Genomic DNA, 21,786 nt, shown 5'->3' on the forward strand with positions numbered 1-21,786 from the left:
CCACACAGCCATCATACCGCTCAGGAAGGAGACGCGCTCTGTCTCCTAGAGATGAACGTACTTTGGTGTGAAAAGTGCAAATCAATCCCAGAACAACAGTAAAGGACCTTGTGAAGATGCTGGAGGAAACAGGTACAAACGTATCTATATCCACAGTAAAACGAGTCCTATATCGACGTAACCTGAAAGGCCGCTCACCAAGGAAGACGCCACTGCCCCTTAACTGCCATAAAAAAGGCAGACTATGGTTTGCAAATGCAGATGGGGACAAAGATTGTACTTTTTGTAGAAATGTCCTCTGGTCTGATGAAACAAAAATAGAACTGTTTGGCCATAATGACCATCGTTATGTTTGGAGGAAAAAGGGGAGGCTTGCAAGCCGAAGACCACTATCCCAACCGTGAAGCACGGGGGTGGCAGCATCATGTTGTAGGGGTGCCTTGCTGCAGGAGGGACTGGTGCACTTCACAAAATAAATGGCATCATGAGGAGGAAAATTATGTGGATATATTGAAGCAACATCTTAAGACATCAGTCAGGAGGTTAAATCTTGGGTCTTCCAAATGGACATTGACCCCAAGCATACTTCCAAAGTTGTGGCAAAATGGCTTAAGGACAACAAAGTCAAGGTGTTGGAGTGGCCATCACAAAGCCCTGACCTCAATCCTGTAGAAAATGTGTGGGCGGAACTGAAAAATCATGTGCGAGCATGGAGGCCTACAAACCTGACTCAGTTACAACAGCTCTGTGTCACGCCCTGACCATAGAGAGCCCTCGGTTCTTTAGGTCAGAGCGTGACTAAGGGGGTGTTCTAGTCATTTATTTTCTATGTTGCTGGTTTGTATGGTTCCCAATTAGAGGCAGCTGGTAATCGATGCCTCTAATTGGGGATCATATTTAGGAAGCCCTTTTCTCCCACCTGCTTTGTGGGATATTGTTTTGTTGATTGCTGATGTGCGCTGTGTTTGTTCACGGTCGGTGTTTGTTTATTGTTTTGTTTAGAAGTTTCACTTTAAATAAATATGTGGAACTCAAATCACGCTGCGCCTTGGCCCGTCTTGCCTCACGACTACCGTGACACTCTGTCAGGAGGAATGGGCCAAATTTCACCCAAATTATTGTGGGACGCTTGTGGAAGTCTACCCGGAACATTTGACCCAAGTTAAACACTTTAAAGACAATGCTACCAAATACCAATTGAGTGTATGTAAACTTCTGACCTACTGGGAATGTGATGAAAGAAATAAAAGCTGAAATAGATAATTCTCTCTACGATTATTCTGACATTTCACATTCTTAAAATAAAGTGGTGATCCTAACTGACCTAAGACATGGCACTTTTACTAGGGTTAAATGTCAGAAATTGTGAAAAACTGAGTTTATTAAATGTATTTGGCTAAGGTGTATGTAAACTTCCGACCTCAACTGTATACAGTACCAGTCAAAAGTTTGGACGCACCTTTTCATTCAAGGGTTTTCTTTATTTGTACTATTTTCTACATTGGAGAATAATAGTGAGGACATCAACACTATGAAATAACACATATGGAGTCATGTAGTAACCAGAAAAGTGTTAAACAAATCAAAATATATTTTAGATTTTAGATTGTTCAAAGTAGCCACCTTTTGCCTTGATGACAGCTTTGAACACTCTTGGCACCCTCTCAAATAGCTTCATGAGGTAGTCACCTGGAATGCATTTTTAAAAGTTAATTTGTGGAATTTCTTTCCTTCTTAATCCGTTTGAGCCAATCAGTTGAGTCGTGACATAGTAGGGGTGGTATAAAGAAGATAACCCTATTTGGTAAAAGACCAAGTCCAAATTATGGCAAGAACAGCTCAAATAAGCCAAGAGAAACGATAGTCCATCATTACTTTAAGACATGAAGGTCAGTCAATAAGGAAAATTTCAAGAACTTTGAAAGTTTCTTCAAGTGCAGTCGCAAAAACCATCAAGAGCTATGATGAAACTGGCTCTAATGAGGACCGCCACAGGAAAGGAATACCCAGAGTTACCTCTGCTGCCAAGAAAAAGTTAATTAGAATTAACTGCACCAAACTGGTACCACTTTGTGTTTTTTTTAGAATCCAAAGCACACTTAACCAGCATGGCTACCATAGCATTCTGCAGTGATACGCCATCCCATCTGGTTTGGGCTTAGTGGGACTATCAGTTGTTTTTCTACAGGACAATGACCCAACACACCTCCAGGCTGTGTAAGGGCTATTTGACCAAGACGGAGAGTGATGGAGTGCTGTATCAGATGACTTGGCCATCCACTTAACCTCAACCTAATTGACATGGTTTGTGATGAGTCGGACCGCAGAGTGAAGGAAAAGCAGCCAACAAGTGCTCAGCATATGTGGGATCTCCTTCAAGACTGTTGGAAAAACATTCCTCATGAAGCTGGTTGAGAGAATGCCAAGTGTTCAAAGCTGTCATTAAGGCAAAGGGTGAGTACTTTGAAGAATATTAATTCTAAAATATATTTTGACTTGTTTAACACTTTTTTGGGGTACCGCATGATTTCATATGTATAATTTCATTGTTTTGATGTACAATGTAGAAAATAGAAGAAAAAAAAGAAAAACCCTTGAATGAGTAGGTGTGTCCAAACTTTTGACTGGTACTGTATGTTGACTCACCAGGTTAGACAGGATGTAGTGGTATCCACGGGCGTTCTTCCCCAGAGAGACCACCTGTAGGAGAGATCAATACAAAGGTGAGCCAACCAGTGTTGACTGAGCTGTGTCATGGGGTGTAGGGTGACGGTGCCCCTATATGCGGATTTTGGGTTAGCATTTCCCCCACTAATGGTTAAGGTTAGGATTGGGGGAGGCTCATATTAAATCTGTTGCTAGGGGAAACATCACCCCAGAGCATAATACAGACATGATACAGGCTAGTCAATCATGATACAGGCTAGTCAATCATGGTACAGGCTAGTCAGTCATGATACAGGCTAGTCAATCATGATACAGGTTAGTCAATCATGATACAGGCTAGTCAGTCATGATACAGGCTAGTCAATCATGATACAGGCTAGTCAATCATGACACAGGTTAGTCAATCATGATACAGGCTAGTCAATCATGGTACAGGCTAGTCAGTCATGATACAGGCTAGTCAATCATGACACAGGTTAGTCAATCATGGTACAGGCTAGTCAGTCATGATACAGGCTAGTCAATCATGATACAGGCTAGTCAATCATGATACAGGTTAGTCAGTCATGATACAGGGTAGTCAATCATGATACAGGCTAGTCAATCATGATACAGGCTAGTCAATCATGATACAGGCTAGTCAATCATGATACAGGTTAGTCAGTCATGATACAGGCTAGTCAATCATGATACAGGCTAGTCAATCATGGTACAGGCTAGTCAGTCATGATACAGGCTAGTCAATCATGACACAGGTTAGTCAATCATGATACAGGCTAGTCAGTCATGATACAGGCTAGTCAATCATGATACAGGCTAGTCAATCATGATACAGGTTAGTCAGTCATGATACAGGGTAGTCAATCATGATACAGGCTAGTCAATCATGATACAGGCTAGTCAGTCATGATACAGGCTAGTCAATCATGATACATGTTAGTCAGTCATGATACAGGCTAGTCAATCATGATACAGGCTAGTCAGTCATGATACAGGCTAGTCAGTCATGATACAGAATAGTCAGTCACGATACAGGCTAGTCAGTCATGATACAGGCTAGTCAATCATGATACAGGCTAGTCAATCATGATACAGGCTAGTCAATCATGATACAGGTTAGTCAGTCATGATACAGGCTAGTCAATCATGATACAGGCTAGTCAGTCATGATACAGGCTAGTCAATCATGATACAGGCTAGTCAATCATTATACAGGTTAGTCAGACATGATACAGGCTAGTCAGTCATGATACAGGCTAGTCAGTCATGATACAGGTTAGTCAGTCATGATACAGGTTAGTCAGTCATGATACAGGCTAGTCAGTCATGATACAGGTTAGTCAGTCATGATACAGGCTAGTCAGTCATGATACAGGTTATTCAGTTATAATCTCTAAATCACAAGCCATTCCTATTATAATGCATTTGTGAATACAGCATGGTCATTATGAGGTCTGTAATTTCTGATGGAGAGCCCACCCACCCCCAGACTGATACAGGCAGCCAGAGTTTCAAAGTGTGGATGGATGCAATGACGAGATTGACAAACACATCTCAGTTTTCATCAGTGTTCTGCAAACACGCGCGTTCCACAAAGGAATCACACGACAACATGAGTCCGTGCCAGAACTAGTGTGTCAGAACATCTTCTGAGTCCAGCCCCATTCGCTAAACAAACAGTCAATGTAGCCAGTAGATTTCTCCGGATCTGAGCCTGGTAACCTGAGGCTTTAAATAGCTGAGCCTGGTAACCTGAGGCCTTAAATATCTGAGTCTGGTACCCTGAGGCTTTAAATAGCTGAGCCTGGTAACCTGAGGCTTTAAATAGCTGAGCCTGGTAACCTGAGGCCTTAAATAGCTGAGTCTGGTAACCTGAGGCCTTAAATATCTGAGCCTGGTAACCTAAGGCTTTAAATAGCTGAGCCTGGTGACCTGAGGCTTTAAATAGCTGAGCCTGGTAACCTGAGGCCTTAAATATCTGAGCCTGGTAACCTGAGGCCTTAAATATCTGAGCCTGGTAACCTGAGGCCTTAAATATCTGAGCCTGGTAACCTGAGGCCTTAAATATCTGAGCCTGGTAACCTGAGGCCTTAAATATCTGAGCCTGGTAACCTGAGGCCTTGTTCTTGTTCTTTACGTCCACTGATTCCAACCAAACTCTTGTGGTTTACATCTGGGTTTTATTTTCTCTCTGCAGAATCAAGTGACAGAAAATGATATATGTTTTCAATTTAGAGAAGTCGATTCTCTGGTGACGCATTGCAAAGGCAGCCCACTTCCCAGCAGACACATGATGAGAGGGGGAACTAAGAGGTACTGCTGATCACCCATTTCCCACAACCCCAGGCATTCTTCACTCAGCCATTACTGAAGCTGTGTGTTTTTATTAAACAGATTTTCATCCAATTTCAGAAAAAAAACACTCAACTATTGAATTCCTTTCAGTCCTTCTGATCTCTTGACAGAACTAGTCATGCCTACATACCGCAAAGACGGGGGCCTCTAAAATGATCTCAACATTTCTGGCATGGGATGGGCTGACCACACCCAGTACCACGCCCCTTGCCACGCCCCTGTCACACCGCCCACGCCACGCCCCCTGCCACGCCCCTGCCACACCCCCTGCCACACCCCTCTCCAACGCCCCTCTGCCACGCCCCATGTCACGCCCCCTGTCACACCCCCTATGTCACGCCCCCCTGCCACGCCCCTCTCCAACGCCCCTCTGCCACGCCAACCACCTAAGCCCCTTTTTGATGCAGAACAGTGCCTGGTATTTAGGTATTCAGAAGCAGGAACAGCACAATAGGAGATGAACATACTACCGGGCTTCTCACCATGTCTACTGCTAATATCTGTCAAATCATCAAGTAGTGCAAGTCTGATTTACGACCCAACTCTTTTTGCCGAAGTTCAAAATCCAACACAAAATGGTTCTGAGAGAACAGGACCCTGGTGAGAAGTGGTGCACCCTATTCCCTATGGGCCCTGGTGAGAAGTAGTGCACCCTATGCCCTATGGACCCTGGTCAAAAGTAGTGCACCCTATTCCCTATGGGCCCTGGTCAAAAGTAGTGCACCCTATTCCCTATGGGCCCTGGTCAAAAGTAGTGCACCCTATTCCCTATGGACCCTGGTCAAAAGTAGTGCACCCTATGCCCTATGGGCTCTGGTCAAAAGTAGTGCACCCTATTCCCTATGGACCCTGGTCAAAAGTAGTGCACACTATTCCCTATGGGCCCTGGTCAAAAGTAGTGCACCCTATTCCCTATGGACCCTGGTCAAAAGTAGTGCACACTATTCCCTATGGGCCCTGGTCAAAAGTAGTGCACTCTATTCCCTATGGGCCCTGGTCAAAAGTAGTGCACCCTATTCCCTATGGGCCCTGGTCAAAAGTAGTGCACTCTATTCCCTATGGGCCCTGGTCAAAAGTAGTGCACCCTATTCCCTATGGGCCCTGGTCAAAAGTATTGCATCATATTCCCTATGGGCACTGGTCAAAAGTAGTGCACCCTATTCCCTATGGGCCCTGGTCAAAAGTAGTGCACTACCCGATGGGTCCTGGTTAAAGGTAGTTCACTACCCTATGGGTCCTGGTTAAAGGTAGTGCACTACCCTATGGGTTCCTGGTCAAAAGTAGTGCACTACCCTATGGGCCCTGGTCAAAAGTAGTGCACTACCCTATGGGTCCTGGTTAAAGGTAGTGCACTACCCTATGGGTCCTGGTCAAAAGTAGTGCACCCTATTCCCTATGGGCCCTGGTCAAAAGTAGTGCACTACCCTATGGGCCCTGGTCAAAAGTAGTGCACTACCCTATGGGCCCTGGTCAAAAGTAGTACACCCTATTCCCTATGGGCCCTGGTCAAAAGTAGTGCACTATATAGGTAATAGGGTGCCAATGAGAGCGTCCTTGACCTTTGGCTCTAGTCTGGAGGTTTTGGACACCGCCCGCACCTCCACCCTGTGGTTCCCTTGGCTACAACACTAGACCTGCAGACCTCCTCACAGCTGCCCAGCGCTGGCCAGAGAAGCAGCCAGCCACCTGCTTCCGACCTGGCACACACCTCTATGACACAGCAACCTTGGGCTGGAGCACAGCGACAATCTAATGACACAGAGGTACTGTTGGAGGCACTGAAACAGGCACTACCCCCGGCCAACAGAACACAGCCCTCCCAGTGTTTCCCCTACATTGAGATAATTAGGCGGAGTTCAGACAAGGCCTCGGAGGTAAGTGGACAGGATGAGGCAGGTGGACACACTTCCTAGTTGGCAGGATAAGCAGAACATGGATTTGAACAGTACAAAGACTCTAACTGATACACCAGAAGAAACTTCCTTTCGTGAAAATCTATTTTTTTTTAAATAAGCCATTTGGTACATTTTGCTTTGTAACATTCCATTCATTCCATTTCTACTGATCCTGGGACAGTTGGGAGTTGATCTCAGCTTAGTATAAGTTGTGATGTGAAGATGAATGAGAGGCAGAGTAGACCAGAGAGAGACCTGCTACACAGCTAGCTACAGACCTGTATAATACAGAGAGAGACCTGCTACACAGCTGGCTAAAGACTCTTACAATACAGAGAGACCTGATACACAGCTAGATGCAGACTCTTATAATACAGAGAAAGACCTGCTACACAGCTAGCTACAGACTCTTACAATACAGAGAGAGACCTGCTACACAGCTAGCTACAGACTCTTATAATACAGAGAGAGACCTGCTACACAGCTAACTACAGACTCTTATAATACAGAGAGAGACCTGCTACACAGCTAGCTACATACTCTTATAATACAGAGAGAGACCTGCTACACAGCTAACTACAGACTCTTATAATACAGAGAGAGACCTGCTACACAGCTAGCTACAGACTCTTATAATACAGAGAGAGACCTGCTACACAGCTAACTACAGACTCTTATAATACAGAGAGAGACCTGCTACACAGCTAGCTACATACTCTTATAATACAGAGAGAGACCTGCTACACAGCTAGCTACAGACCCTTATAATACAGAGAGAGACCTGCTACACAGCTAGCTACAGACCCTTATAATACAGAGAGACCTGCTACACAGCTAGCTACAGACTCTTATAATACAGAGAGACCTGCTACACAGCTAGCTACAGACCCTTATAATACAGAGAGACCTGCTACACAGCTAGCTACAGACTCTTATAATACAGAGAGACCTGCCACACAGCTAACTACAGACCCTTATAATACAGAGAGACCTGCCACACAGCTAACTACAGACTCTTATAATACAGAGAGACCTGCTACACAGCTAGCTACAGACCCTTATAATACAGATAGAGACCTGCTACACAGCTAGCTACAGTTACATACAAAATGAATGTGATCAGCCTAATCAGCTTTGCCAGTGAATTAATAAAGGATATTTATACCGAAAGAAAAGTCCCACATGATTTGGTTTTAACTATTAACTACGACTCACTGAGCCTTGGATTTTCTTATCTGCTCTCGCTGCCTTTCCTCTTTCTCTGACTCTCTCTCTCTCTTTCTCTCTCTCGCTCTCTCTCGCTCTCTCTCGCTCTCTTACTCTCTTCTCTCTCTCTTTCTGACTCTCTCTCTGTCTCTCTCTCTCTCTGACTCTCTCGCTCTCTGTCTCTCTCTCTCTGACTCTATTTTCTCTCTCTGACTCTCTCTGACTCTCTCTCTCTCTCTAACTCTCTCTCTATCTGACTCTCTTATCTCTCTCTCTCTTTCTCTCTCTTACTCTCTTCTCTCTCTATCTTACCCTCTTCTCTCACACTCTCTCTCTCTCTCTCTCTCTCTGACTCTCTTTCTTTGACTCTCTCTCTCTGAATCTTCTCCCTCTCTTTCTCTCTCTCTGACTCTCTCTATCTCTGACTATCTTCTCCTTCTCTCTCTCTGACTCTTTCTCTCTGACTCTCTCTCTTACTCTTTTCCCACACACTCTCTCTCTCTCTCTCTGACTCTCTTCTCTGACTATCTCTCTGACTCTCACTCTCTCTCTTACTCTCTCTCTGACTCTCTCGCTCTCTGACTCTCTTTCTTTGACTCCCTCTCTCTGAATCTTCTCCCTCTCTTTCTCTCTCTCTGACTCTCTCTCTCTCTGACTATCTTCTCCTTCTCTCTCTCTGACTCTTTCTCTCTGACTCTCTCTCTTACTCTTTTCCCACACACTCTCTCTTCTCTGACTCTCTTCTCTCACTCTCTCTCTGACTCTCTCTCTGACTCTCTCTCTGACTCTCTCTCTCTCTCTGACTCTCTCTCTCTAACTCTTTTCTCTATCTATCTTACTCTCTTCCCTCACACTCACTCTCTCTGACTCTCTTTCTCTGACTCTTCTCCTTCTCCTTCTCTCTCTTTCTCTCTGACTCTCTTCTCTGACTCTCTCTCTGACTCTCTCTGACTCTCCCTCTGACTCTCTCTCTCTAACTCTCTTCTCTCTCTATCATACTATCTTCCCTCACACTCACTCTCTCTGACTCTCTTTCTCTGACTCTCTTTCTCTGACTCTTCTCCATGTCTCTCTCTCTCTCTGGCTCTCTTCTTCTTTTCTCTCTCTCTCTCTCTCTGACTCTCTCTCTGACTCTCTTCTCCTTCTCTCTCTCTGACTATCTCTATGACTATCTCTATGACTATCTCTCTCTGACTATCTCTCTCTCTCTGACTCTCTCTCTTACTCTCTCTCTCTGACTCTCTCTCTCTGACTCTCTCGCTCTCTGACTCTCTTCTCTTTCTCTCTCTCTGACTATCTCTCTGACTCTCTCTCTATGACTCTCTTATCCTTCTCTCTCTCTGACTATCTCTATGACTATCTCTCTCTGACTATCTCTCTCTGACTCTCTCTCTCTCTCTGACTCTCTCTCTCTCTGACTCTCTCTCCCTCTGACTCTTTCTCTCTCTCTGACTCTCTCTCTGGCTCTCTCTCTGGCTCTCTCTCTGACTCTCTCTTTCTCTGACTCTCTCTCTCTCTCTCTCTCTCTCTTAGTCTCTCTGACTCTCTCTCTGACTCTCTCTCTGACTCTCTCTCTGACTCTCTGACTCTCTCTCTCTGACTCTCTTCTCCTTCTCTCTCTCTGACTATCTCTATGACTATCTCTCTCTGACTATCTCTCTCTCTCTCTCTCTCTCTGACTCTCTCTCTCTCTTACTCTCTCTCTCTGACTCTCTCTCTCTGACTATCTCTCGCTGACTCTCTCTCTCTGACTATCTCTCTCTGACTCTCTTCTCCTTCTCTCTCTTCTCCTTCTCTCTCTCTGACTCTCTCTCTCACTGTGACTCTCTTCTCTTTCTCTCTCTCTCTGTCTCTTTCTCTCTCTCTCTTTCTCTCTCTCCCATCTCTCTCTTGTTTTCTCATGACTTGATTGGGTCTTATTGTGTTGCTGTCCTGGGGCTCTGTGGGGTGTGTTTGTGTGTGTGAACAGAGCCCCAGGACCAGCTTGCTTAGGGGACTCTTCTCCAGATGAATCTCTCTGTAGGTGATGGCTTTGTTATGGAAAGTTTGGGAATCCCTTCCTTTTAGGTGGTTGTAGATTTAATGGCTCTTTTCTGGGTTTTGATAATTAGTGGGTATCGGCCTAATTCTGCTGTGCATGCTCATTGTAGCAGGCAGACGAGAGCTTCCCATTATTGCTACGGACTAGCAGCAGTGTGTTTACAGGACTGGTACATCTCTCATACTCACTCTCTTTCTCTTTCTAGCTCTGTCTGCATCTGAAATGGCACTGTTGCCTATATAGTGCACTATATTTGTGTTTTACGTTGCACACAGAGGATATTTTTGCAGAATTCTGCATGCAGAGTCTCAATTTGGTGTTTGTCCCATTTTGTGAATTCTTGGTTGGTGAGCGGACCCCAGACCTCACAACCATAAAGGGCAATGGGTTCTTTAACTGATTCAAGTATTTTTAGCCAGATCCTAATTGGTATGTTGAATTTTATGTTCCTTTTGATGGCAGAGAAAGCCCTTCTTGCATTGTCTCTCAGATCGTTCACAGCTTTGTGGAAGTAACCTGTGGCATTTCGGCCAAGGTATGTATAGTTTTTTGTGTTGCTCTCTCTCTGTCCCTGCTGTCTCCCTCCATCTCTCTCTGTCCCTGCTGTCTCCCTCCATCTCTCTCTATCCCTGCTGTCTCCCTCCATCTCTCTCTATCCCTGCTGTCTCCCTCCATCTCTCTCTGTCCCTGCTGTCTCCCTCCATCTCTCTCTATCCCTGCTGTCTCCCTCCATCTCTCTCTATCCCTGCTGTCTCCCTCCATCTCTCTCTGTCCCTGCTGTCTCCCTCCATCTCTCTCTGTCCCTGCTGTCTCCCTCCATCTCTCTCTGTCCCTGCTGTCTCCCTCCATCTCTCTATCCCTGCTGTCTCCCTCCATCTCTCTCTGTCCCTGCTGTCTCCCTCCATCTCTCTATCCCTGCTGTCTCCCTCCATCTCTTTCTATCCCTGCTGTCTCCCTCCATCTCTCTATCTCTGCTGTCTCCCTCCATCTCTCTATCCCTGCTGTCTCCCTCCATCTCTCTGTCCCTGCTGTCTCCCTCCATCTCTCTCTATCCTTGCTGTCTCCCTCCATCTCTCTCTGTCCCTGCTGTCTCCCTCCATCTCTCTATCCCTGCTGTCTCCCTCCATCTCTCTGTCCCTGCTGTCTCCCTCCATCTCTCTCTGTCCCTGCTGTCTCCCTCCATCTCTCTCTGTCCCTGCTGTCTCCCTCCATCTCTCTATCCCTGCTGTCTCCCTCCATCTCTCTATCCTTGCTGTCTCCCTCCATCTCTCTCTGTCCCTGCTGTCTCCAGCTCTTTCTGGATAGCTCTGTGTCTGCGATAGCTCTGTGTTCGGTAGCCCTGTCCTTTAGCTTAGTGCCAACCTCAGTGTTAATCCAGGGCTTTTGATTGGGGAACCGGCGAACCTTCACTGTGTGAACAAAGCTGTGAATGCATTTCCTTATGAAGCCGGTGACTGAGGTGGTTAGTTTGTCAATGTTATCGGAGGAGCCTCTGAACACAATCAGCCCTAGCAAAGCAGTCCTGTAGCATCATCTCTGATTCTGATGACCATTTCTCAACGGAGCGAGTTACGGGTTACTTCCTGTTTGAGCTTCTGTTTGTAAACAGGAAGCAGGAGTACGGAGTCATGATCTGATTTGCCGAAAGGTGGAAGAGGGAGGGACTGGGGTTCTTGCTTGTGGGTTGGGTAAAAGTGGTCCAGGACTTCATAAGAGGATTAGAGGAGAAGTTAGGCCCAGCCACAGAGAGACACAATCTCACTGAGAGGAGAAGTTAGGACCAGCCTCACTGAGAGGAGAAGTTAAGAAGTCTCATTGAGAGGAGAAGTTAGGAACAGCCTCACTGAAAGGAGAAGTTAGGAACAGTCTCACTGAGAGGAGAAGTTAGGAACAGTCTCACTGAGAGGAGAAGTTAGGAACAGCTTCACTGAGAGGAGAAGTTAGGACCAGCCTCACTGAGAGGAGAAGTTAGGAACAGTCTCACTGAGAGGAGAAGTTAAGAACAGTCTCACTGAGAGGAGGTTAGGAACAGCCTCACTGAGAGGAGAAGTTAGGAACAGTCTCACTTAGAGGAGAAGTTAGGACCAGTCTCACTGAGAGGAGGTTAGGAACAGTCTCATTGAGAGGAGAAGTTAGGAACAGTCTCACTGAGAGGAGAAGTTAGGAACAGTCTCACTGAGAGGAGAAGTTAGGAACAGTCTCACTGAGAGGAGAAGTTAAGAAGTCTCACTTAGAGGAGAAGTTAGGACCAGTCTCACTGACAGGAGAAGTTAGGACCAGTCTCACTGAGAGGAGAAGTTAGGAACAGCCTCACTGAGAGGAGAAGTTAGGAACAGTCTCACTGAGAGGAGAAGTTAGGAACAGTCTCACTGAGAGGAGAAGTTAGGAACAGCCTCAGTGAGAGGAGAAGTTAGGAACAGTCTCACTGAGAGGAGAAGTTAGGAACAGTCTCACTGAGAGGAGAAGTTAGGAACAGTCTCACTGAGAGGAGAAGTTAGGAACAGTCTCACTGAGAGGAGAAGTTAGGAACAGTCTCACTGAGAGGAGAAGTTAGGAACAGCCTCACTGAGAGGAGAAGTTAGGAACAGCCTCACTGAGAGGAGAAGTTAGGAACAGCCTCACTGAGAGGAGAAGTTAGGACCAGTCTCACTGAGAGGAGAAGTTAGGAACAGTCTCACTGAGAGGAGAAGTTAGGAACAGTCTCACTGAGAGGAGAAGTTAGGAACAGTCTCACTGAGAGGAGAAGTTAGGAACAGTCTCACTGAGAGGAGAAGTTAGGAACAGTCTCACTGAGAGGAGAAGTTAGGAACAGTCTCACTGAGAGGAGAAGTTAAGAACAGTCTCACTGAGAGGAGAAGTTAGGAACAGTCTCACTGAGAGGAGAAGTTAGGAACAGTCTCACTGAGAGGAGAAGTTAAGAACAGTCTCACTGAGAGGAGAAGTTAGGAAGTCTCACTGAGAGGAGAAGTTAGGACCAGCCTCACTGAGAGGAGAAGTTAGGAACAGTCTCACTTTGAGGAGAAGTTAGGAACAGCCTCACTGAGAGGAGGTTAGGAACAGCCTCACTGAGAGGAGAAGTTAGGACCAGCCTCACTGAGAGGAGAAGTTAGGAACAGTCTCACTGAGAGGAGAAGTTAGGAACAGTCTCACTGAGAGGAGAAGTTAGGAACAGTCTCACTGAGAGGAGAAGTTAGGAACAGCCTCACTGAGAGGAGAAGTTAGGACCAGCCTCACTGAGAGGAGAAGTTAGGAACAGTCTCACTGAGAGGAGAAGTTAGGAACAGCCTCACTGAGAGGAGAAGTTAGGAACAGTCTCACTGAGAGGAGAAGTTAAGAACAGTCTCACTGAGAGGAGAAGTTAGGAACAGCCTCACTGAAAGGAGGTTAGGAACAGCCTCACTGAGAGGAGAAGTTAGGAACAGTGTCACTGAGAGGAGAAGTTAAGAAGTCTCACTGAGAGGAGAAGTTAGGACCAGCCTCACTGAGAGGAGAAGTTAGGAACAGCCTCATTGAGAGGAGAAGTTAGGAACAGCCTCACTGAGAGGAGAAGTTAGGACCAGTCTCACTTAGAGGAGAAGTTAGGACCAGTCTCACTGAGAGGAGAAGTTAGGAACAGTCTCACTGACAGGAGAAGTTAGGAACAGTCTCACTGAGAGGAGAAGTTAGGACCAGTCTCACTGAGAGGAGAAGTTAGGAACAGTCTCACTGAGAGGAGAAGTTAGGAACAGTCTCACTGAGAGGAGAAGTTAGGAACAGTCTCACTTAGAGGAGAAGTTAGGAACAGTCTCACTGAGAGGAGAAGTTAGGAACAGTCTCACTGAGAGGAGAAGTTAGGAACAGTCTCACTTAGAGGAGAAGTTAGGAACAGTCTCACTGAGAGGAGAAGTTAGGACCAGTCTCACTGAGAGGAGAAGTTAGGAACAGCCTCATTGAGAGGAGAAGTTAGGAACAGCCTCACTGAGAGGAGAAGTTAGGAACAGCCTCATTGAGAGGAGAAGTTAGGAACAGCCTCACTGAGAGGAGAAGTTAGGAACAGCCTCACTGAGAGGAGAAGTTAGGAACAGCCTCACTGAGAGGAGAAGTTAGGAACAGTCTCACTGAGAGGAGAAGTTAGGAACAGTCTCACTGAGAGGAGAAGTTAGGACCAGTCTCACTGAGAGGAGAAGTTAAGAACAGTCTCACTGAGAGGAGAAGTTAAGAACAGTCTCACTGAGAGGAGAAGTTAAGAACAGTCTCACTGAGAGGAGAAGTTAGGAACAGTCTCACTGAGAGGAGAAGTTAGGACCAATCTCACTGAGAGGAGAAGTTAGGAACAGTCTCACTGAGAGGAGAAGTTAGGAACAGTCTCACTGAGAGGAGAAGTTAGGAACAGCCTCAGTGAAACTGAAATATAGTCCCAGAGTAGTTTTCTGTCCCCTCACCAAAATCTAATGCCTCAGCTGCTGTAGAGTAGCATCTGAGCTGGTGGCTGGTTCTCAACAGAGAGAATGAGGGGGTGGAGTTTCATTAAGTAAATGCAGGGCCAGAAAGGCCCATAAGTGTCCAACTAGCCCACCGGCACCTCCCTCGCTACAGAAGAACTATATTCATCTCTTCTCTTCTTTTACTCCCTCGTTTCAGCTGGAGAACCTTGGGTCTAAGTATCCTTGGGGGAATACGATCTAATTAACTGACAAGCACATCCATGGCTTTGTAGCTTAGTCTCTCTCTCTCTCTCTCTTTCCCGCTCTCTTTTCTTGGCGCATCTCTCTCTCTCTCATTCTGACTCTTTCTCTCTCTGCTCTTCTTTTTGGAAGGCTAAATTGGTGTCCCTGTGGATAGCATAAAGTTGTGGCTTTCCTTAAAAAGCAGGGAATGTTGTAGAAACACAAAACTCATATTTTGATGGTTGTGAGCAGTCTTTCAGTAGAGCCATAAGAGGAAGACGCTCGATCCCAGTACATAGTACATTACCGAGCCCACAGCCAAGAGCTTGTCTGTGTTAGAGATGACAAATTGCAAAAAAACAGTATGTAAATCTACTCAATGTAAAATTACTCAAACCATTGGGAAGAGTTTCAGCTTAGATTTGAATGTTCATTGAATTTATTTTGGCCCTGACACACGTATAAAGGACTTGTCAGGCATATCAATATTTCTAGCTGTACCAAACTGAAGCTATAATTTTTTTTTTTGCAAGCAATAAAGAGCCTGTCATGTCAGAGTTGAGCTAGGGTAAACCCTGCCAGAGTATGCTCCGATCGGAGCCAGAGAAAACCCCTTCCTGAGCCTCAGAGTAAGTAGGCTACGAAAGGTCATGGGTCATATCCTTTATCCCGATAACACAGTAATCAACTTGAATTCTGTCGTCATAGATAGTCAGTGGATCTTTAAAGCATTAAATTATTGATGCCAAGGCTCTCAACCACCACGTCTACAGCATTTTAACTTCAAACTGCTGGAGTCTCTGTGCTCTGTCTGTCACTCTCTTCTCTCAGTCGTAGTATCAGCAACAATGAATTGAAGTTGGATCAGTGACACCATTGATGTCATCAGTGCCATTAGTCAAGTGTCTACCCTCTGTTGCCATAGAGATGTATGACCCTAGATATGTTAATTTCAACAACAACAAAAAATCAGTCTCTCTCTCTGTCTCTCTCTGTTATCACTCTCTCTCTCTCTGTTATCACTCTCTCTCTCTCTCTGTTATCACTCTCTCTCTCTGTTATCACTCTCTCTCTCTGTTATCACTCTCTCTCCCTGTTATCACTCTCTCTCTTATCACTCTCTCTCTGTTATCACTCTCTCTCTCTGTTATCACTCTCTCTCTCTGTTATCACTCTCTCTCTCTGTTATCACTCTCTCTCCCTGTTATCACTCTCGCTCTTATCACTCTCTCTCTGTTATCACTCTCTCTCTCTGTTATCACTCTCACTCTCTGTTATCACTCTCTCTCCCTGTTATCACTTTCTCTCGTATCACTCTCTCTCTGTTATCACTCTCTCTCTCTGTTATCACTCTCACTCTCTGTAATCACTCTCTCTCCCTGTTATCACTCTCTCTCCCTGTTATCACTCTCTCTCTCTGTCTCTCTCTCTGTCTCAATTCAATTCAATTCAATTCAAGGGGCTTTATTGGCATGGGAAACATGTGTTAACATTGCCAAAGCAAGTGAGGTAGCAATACACAAAAGTGAAACAGACAATACATATTAACGGTAAACATTACACATACAGAAGTTTCAAAACAATAAAGACATTACAAATGTCATATTATATATATACAGTGTTGTAACGATGTACAAATGGTTAAAGCACACAAGTTAAAATAAATAAGCATAAATATGGGTTGTATTTACAATGGTGTTTGTTCTTCACTGGTTGCCCTTTTCTTGTGGCAACAGGTCACAAATCTTGCTGCTGTGATGGCACACTGTGGAATTTCACCCAGTAGATATGGGAGTTTATCAAAATTGGATTTGTTTTCGAATTCTTTGTGGATCTGTGTGATCTGAGGGAAATATGTGTCTCTAATATGGTCATACATTGGGCAGGAGGTTAGGAAGTGCAGCTCAGTTTCCACCTCATTTTGTGGGCAGTGTGCACATAGCCTGTCTTCTCTTGAGAGCCATGTCTGCCTACGGCGGTCTTTCTCAATAGCAAGGCTATGCTCACTGAGTCTGTACATAGTCAAAGCTTTCCTTAAGTTTGGGTCAGTCACAGTGGTCAGGTATTCTGCCACTGTATACTCTCTGTTTAGGGCCAAATAGCATTCTAGTTTGCTCTGTTTTTTTGTTAATTCTTTCCAATGTGTCAAGTAATTATCTTTTTGTTTTCTCATGATTTGGTTGGGTCTAATTGTGCTGCTGACCTGGGGCTCTGTGGGGTGTGTTTGTGTTTGTGAACAGAGCCCTAGGACCAGCTTGCTGAGGGGACTCTTCTCCAGGTTCATCTCTCTGTAGGTGATGGCTTTGTTATGGAAGGTTTGGGAATCGCTTCCTTTTAGGTGGTTGTAGAATTTAACGGCTCTTTTCTGGATTTTGATAATTAGTGGGTATCGGCCTAATTCTGCTCTGCATGCATTATTTGGTGTTCTACATTGTACACGGAGGATATTTTTGCAGAATTCTGCATGCAGAGTCTAAATTTAGTGTTTGCCCCATTTTGTGAAATCTTGGTTGGTGAGCGGACCCCAGACCTCACAACCATAAAGGGCAATGGGCTCTATGACTGATTCAAGTATTTTTAGCCAGATCCTAATTGGTATGTTGAAATGTATGTTCCTTTTGATGGCATAGAATGCCCTTCTTGCTTTGTCTCTCAGATCGTTCACAGCTTTGTGGAAGTTACCTGTGGTGCTGATGTTTAGGCCGAGGTATGTATAGTTTTTTGTGTGCTCTAGGGCAACGGTGTCTAGATGGAATTTGTGGTCCTGGCGACTGGACCTTTTTTGGAACACCATTATTTTGGTCTTACTGAGATTTACTGTCAGGGCCCAGGTCTGACAGAATCTGTGCAGAAGATCTAGGTGCTGCTGTAGGCCCTCCTTGGTTGGTGACAGAAGCACCAGATCATCCGCAAACAGTAGACATTTCACTTCGGATTCTAGTAGGGTGAGACCGGGTGCTGCAGACTGTTCTAGTGCCCGTGCCGATTCGTTGATATATATGTTGAAGAGGGTGGGGCTTAAGCTGCATCCCTGTCTCACCCCACGACCCTGTGTGAAGAAATGTGTGTGTTTTTTGCCAATTTTAACCGCACACTTGTTGTTTGTGTACATGGATTTTATAATGTCGTATGTTTTACCCCCAACACCACTTTCCATCAATTTGTATAGTAGACCCTCATGCCAAATTGAGTCGAAGGCTTTTTTGAAATCAACAAAGCATGAGAAGACTTTACCTTTGTTTTGGTTTGTTTGGTTGTCAATTAGGGTGTGTAGGGTGAATACATGGTCTGTTGTTCGGTAATTTGGTAAAAAGCCAATTTGACATTTGCTCAGTACATTGTGTTCATTGAGGAAATGTACGAGTCTGCTGTTAATGATAATGCAGAGTATTTTACCAAGGTTACTGTTGACGCATATTCCACGGTAGTTATTGGGGTCAAATTTGTCTCCACTTTTGTGGATTGGGGTGATCAGTCCTTGGTTCCAAATATTGGGGAAGATGCCGGAGCTAAGGACGATGTTAAAGAGTTTTAGTATAGCCAATTGGAATTTGTTGTCTGTATATTTGATCATTTCATTAAGGATACCATCAACACCACAGGCCTTTTTGGGTTGGAGGGTTTTTATTTTGTCCTGTAACTCATTCAAGGTAATTGGAGAATCCAGTGGGTTCTGGTAGTCTTTAATAGTTGATTCTAGGATTTGTATTTGATCATGTATCTGTTTTTGCTCTTTATTCTTTGTTATAGAGCCAAAAAGATTGGAGAAGTGGTTTACCCATACATCTCCATTTTGGATAGATAATTCTTCGTGTTGTTGTTTGTTTAGTGTTTTCCAATTTTCCCAGAATTGGTTAGAGTCTATGGATTCTTCAATTACACTGAGCTGATTTCTGACGTGCTGTTCCTTCTTTTTCCGTAGTGTATTTTTGTATTGTTTTAGTGATTCACCACTCTCTCTCTCTGTTATCACTCTCTCTCTTATCACTCTCTCTCTCTGTTGTCACTCTCTCTCTCTGTTATCACACTCTCTCTCTGTTATCACTCTCTCTCTTATCACTCTCTCTCTCTCTTATCACTCTCTCTCTCTCTGTTATCACTCTCTCTATCTGTTATCACTCTCTCTCTCTATGTTATCACTCTCTCTCTCTGTTATCACTCTCTCTCTTATCACTCTCTCTCTCTGTGTTGTCACTCTCTCTCTCTGTTATCACACTCTCTCTCTGTTATCACTCTCTCTCTTATCACTCTCTCTCTCTCTGTTATCACTCTCTCTATCTGTTCACTCTCTCTATCACTCTCTCTATCACTCTCTCTCTCTCTCTGTTATCACTCTCTCTATCTGTTATCACTCTCTCTCTCTGTTATCTCACTCTCTCTCTGTTATCTCTCTCTCTCTCTGTTATCACTCTCTCTCTCTCTGTTATCACTCTCTCTCTTATCACTCTCTCTCTCTCTGTTATCACTCTCTCTATCTGTTATCACTCTCTCTCTCTCTGTTATCACTCTCTCTATCTGTTATCACTCTCTCTCTCTCTGTTATCACTCTCTCTATCTGTTATCACTCTCTCTCTCTGTTATCTCACTCTCTCTCTCTGTTATCTCACTCTCTCTCTGTTATCACTCTCTCTCTCTGTTATCTCACTCTCTCTCTGTTATCACTCTCTCTCTCTGTTATCACTCTCTCTCTCTGTTATCACACTCTCTCTCTCTCTGTTATCACTCTCTCTCTCTGTTATCTCACTCTCTCTCTGTTATCACTCTCCCTCTCTGTTATCACACTCTCTCTCTGTTATCACACTCTCTCTCTCTGTTATCACTCTCTCTCTCTCTGTTACCACTCTCTCTCTTATCACTCTCTCTCTCTTATCACTCTCTCTGTTATCTCACTCTCTCTCTGTTATCACACTCTCTCTCTGTTATCACTCTCTCTCTCTCTGTTATCACTCTCTCTCTCTGTTATCACACTCTCTCTCTCTCTGTTATCACACTCTCTCTCTCTGTTATCACTCTCTCTCTTATCACTCTCTCTCTCTGTTATCACACTCTCTCTCTCTGTTATCACTCTCTCTCTCTCTGTTATCACTCTCTCTCTTATCACTCTCTCTCTCTTATCACTCTCTCTGTTATCACTCTCTCTCTTATCACTCTCTCTCTCTGTTATCACACTCTCTCTCTCTGTTATCACTCTCTCTCTCTCTGTTATCTCACTCTCTCTCTGTTATCACTCTCTCTCTCTCTCTCTGTGTTCACTCTCTCTCCCATACTCTCCCCCACTCTCTTTCTTGTTCTCCAATTATCCCTTTCCCTCTCTCTCTCTCCCACTCACATTATTTATCTCCAATTATCCCTCTCTCTCACATGGTCTGATTAAAACATTTGCATTTGACACACAGCAGGGTTTTCAAGCTCAACCCGGACTAACAAAGACACACCCTCTTAAGAAAAACACAACACAATGCAGAATCTAAATCTGTAGACACATGAATGGGTGAATCCTACACAGTTTCCACTCTAGCCCTCTGCATCTTAGCAGGAAGAGGGCCACAGAGGGCTATATTGGCTCCACCATGGCTGCCCTCCTCCCAGCATGTTGCTATAACAATCCCCCAGACCCCTCTCTTTTTTCAGTTTATATTCTTCCTCTCTCCCTCTCTGCTCCCCTCTATCTCTTCCTTCCACATATGGCGGCCTCTGCTTAGTCGTCTCTCAACAGCTTGTGAGCCTTTGGCATGTCCCAGACTCCATTCATACAGGCCCCCCTCTCTGTGATTGCTGCTGGGCACAGGTGTGTGTGTGTGTGTGTGTGTGGTGTGTGTGTGTGTGTGTGTGTGTGTGTGTGTGTGTGTGTGTGTGTGTGTGTGTGTGTGTGTGTGTGTGTGTGTGTGTGTGTTTTCTGCCTTTAAGCTGACTCCAACAGAGATATAGAAAGCCCAGGAGGAGGGAGAGTTATGCCTGAACAGAATGAATTGACTAAGGGGCAGAACACACCCACACATTCACAGACTCAGAACACACCCACACATTCACAGACTCAGAACACACCCACACATTCACAGACTATGAACACACCCACACATTCACAGACTCAGAACACACCCACACATTCACAGACTCAGAACACACCCACACATTCACAGACTCAGAACACACCCACACATTCACAGACTCAGAACACACCCACACATTCACAGACTCAGAACACACCCACACATTCACAGATTTAGAAAGAAAGGCCTAGAGTCACGTGGAAAGACACAGCAGCACAACGGTATGCATAAACGCAAACACACACGCATGTGCAGATACACACACACACACACACACACACACACACACACACACACACACACACACACACACACACACACACACACACACACACACACACACACACACACACACACACACACACACACACACACCTTCTGTTTACTCTCCTCATCAGTGGGTTATAATATAAATACCATCTGTTTACTGTCCTTATCAGTGGGTTATAATATAAATACCATCTGTTTACTCTCCTCATCAGTGGGTTATAATATAAATAACATCTGTTTACTGTCCTCATCAGTGGATTGTAATATAAATACCATCTGTTTACTCTCCTCATCAGTGGGTTATAATATAAATAACATCTGTTTACTGTCCTCATCAGTGGATTGTAATATAAATACCATATGTTTACTGTCCTCATCAGTGGGTTATAATATAAATACCATCTGTTTACTGTCCTCATCAGTGGGTTATAATATAAATACCATCTGTTTACTCTCCTCATCAGTGGGTTATAATATAAATACCATCTGTTTACTGTCCTCATCTGTGGGTTATAATATAAATACCATTCTGTTTACTGTCCTCATCTGTGGGTGCAATGCTACATACATTATATATGACATCATCACAACAATGGAGTGTTCTATGAATCACAGTCATTGTGGTGAGTCAGAGGACTTGTTCCGATTGACACCAT

At 44.6% G+C, this 21,786-nt stretch overlaps 1 protein-coding gene across 3 annotated transcripts in view; it reads right to left on the reverse strand.

The window, feature by feature from the left end:
- Window positions 1–21,786, reverse strand: part of LOC129858422 (glutamate receptor 3-like) — a 197,850-nt gene that overhangs the window by 97,028 nt on the left and 79,036 nt on the right. For all 3 annotated transcript variants that reach the window (XM_055927629.1, XM_055927628.1, XM_055927630.1), the window contains exon 3: window positions 2,647–2,700. In XM_055927629.1, coding sequence (XP_055783604.1) covers window positions 2,647–2,700 — 54 coding nt within the window. The remainder of the gene's footprint in view (window positions 1–2,646; window positions 2,701–21,786) is intronic.

Source organism: Salvelinus fontinalis, chromosome 6, assembly GCF_029448725.1.
Source record: "Salvelinus fontinalis isolate EN_2023a chromosome 6, ASM2944872v1, whole genome shotgun sequence".
NCBI lineage: Eukaryota > Metazoa > Chordata > Actinopteri > Salmoniformes > Salmonidae > Salvelinus > Salvelinus fontinalis.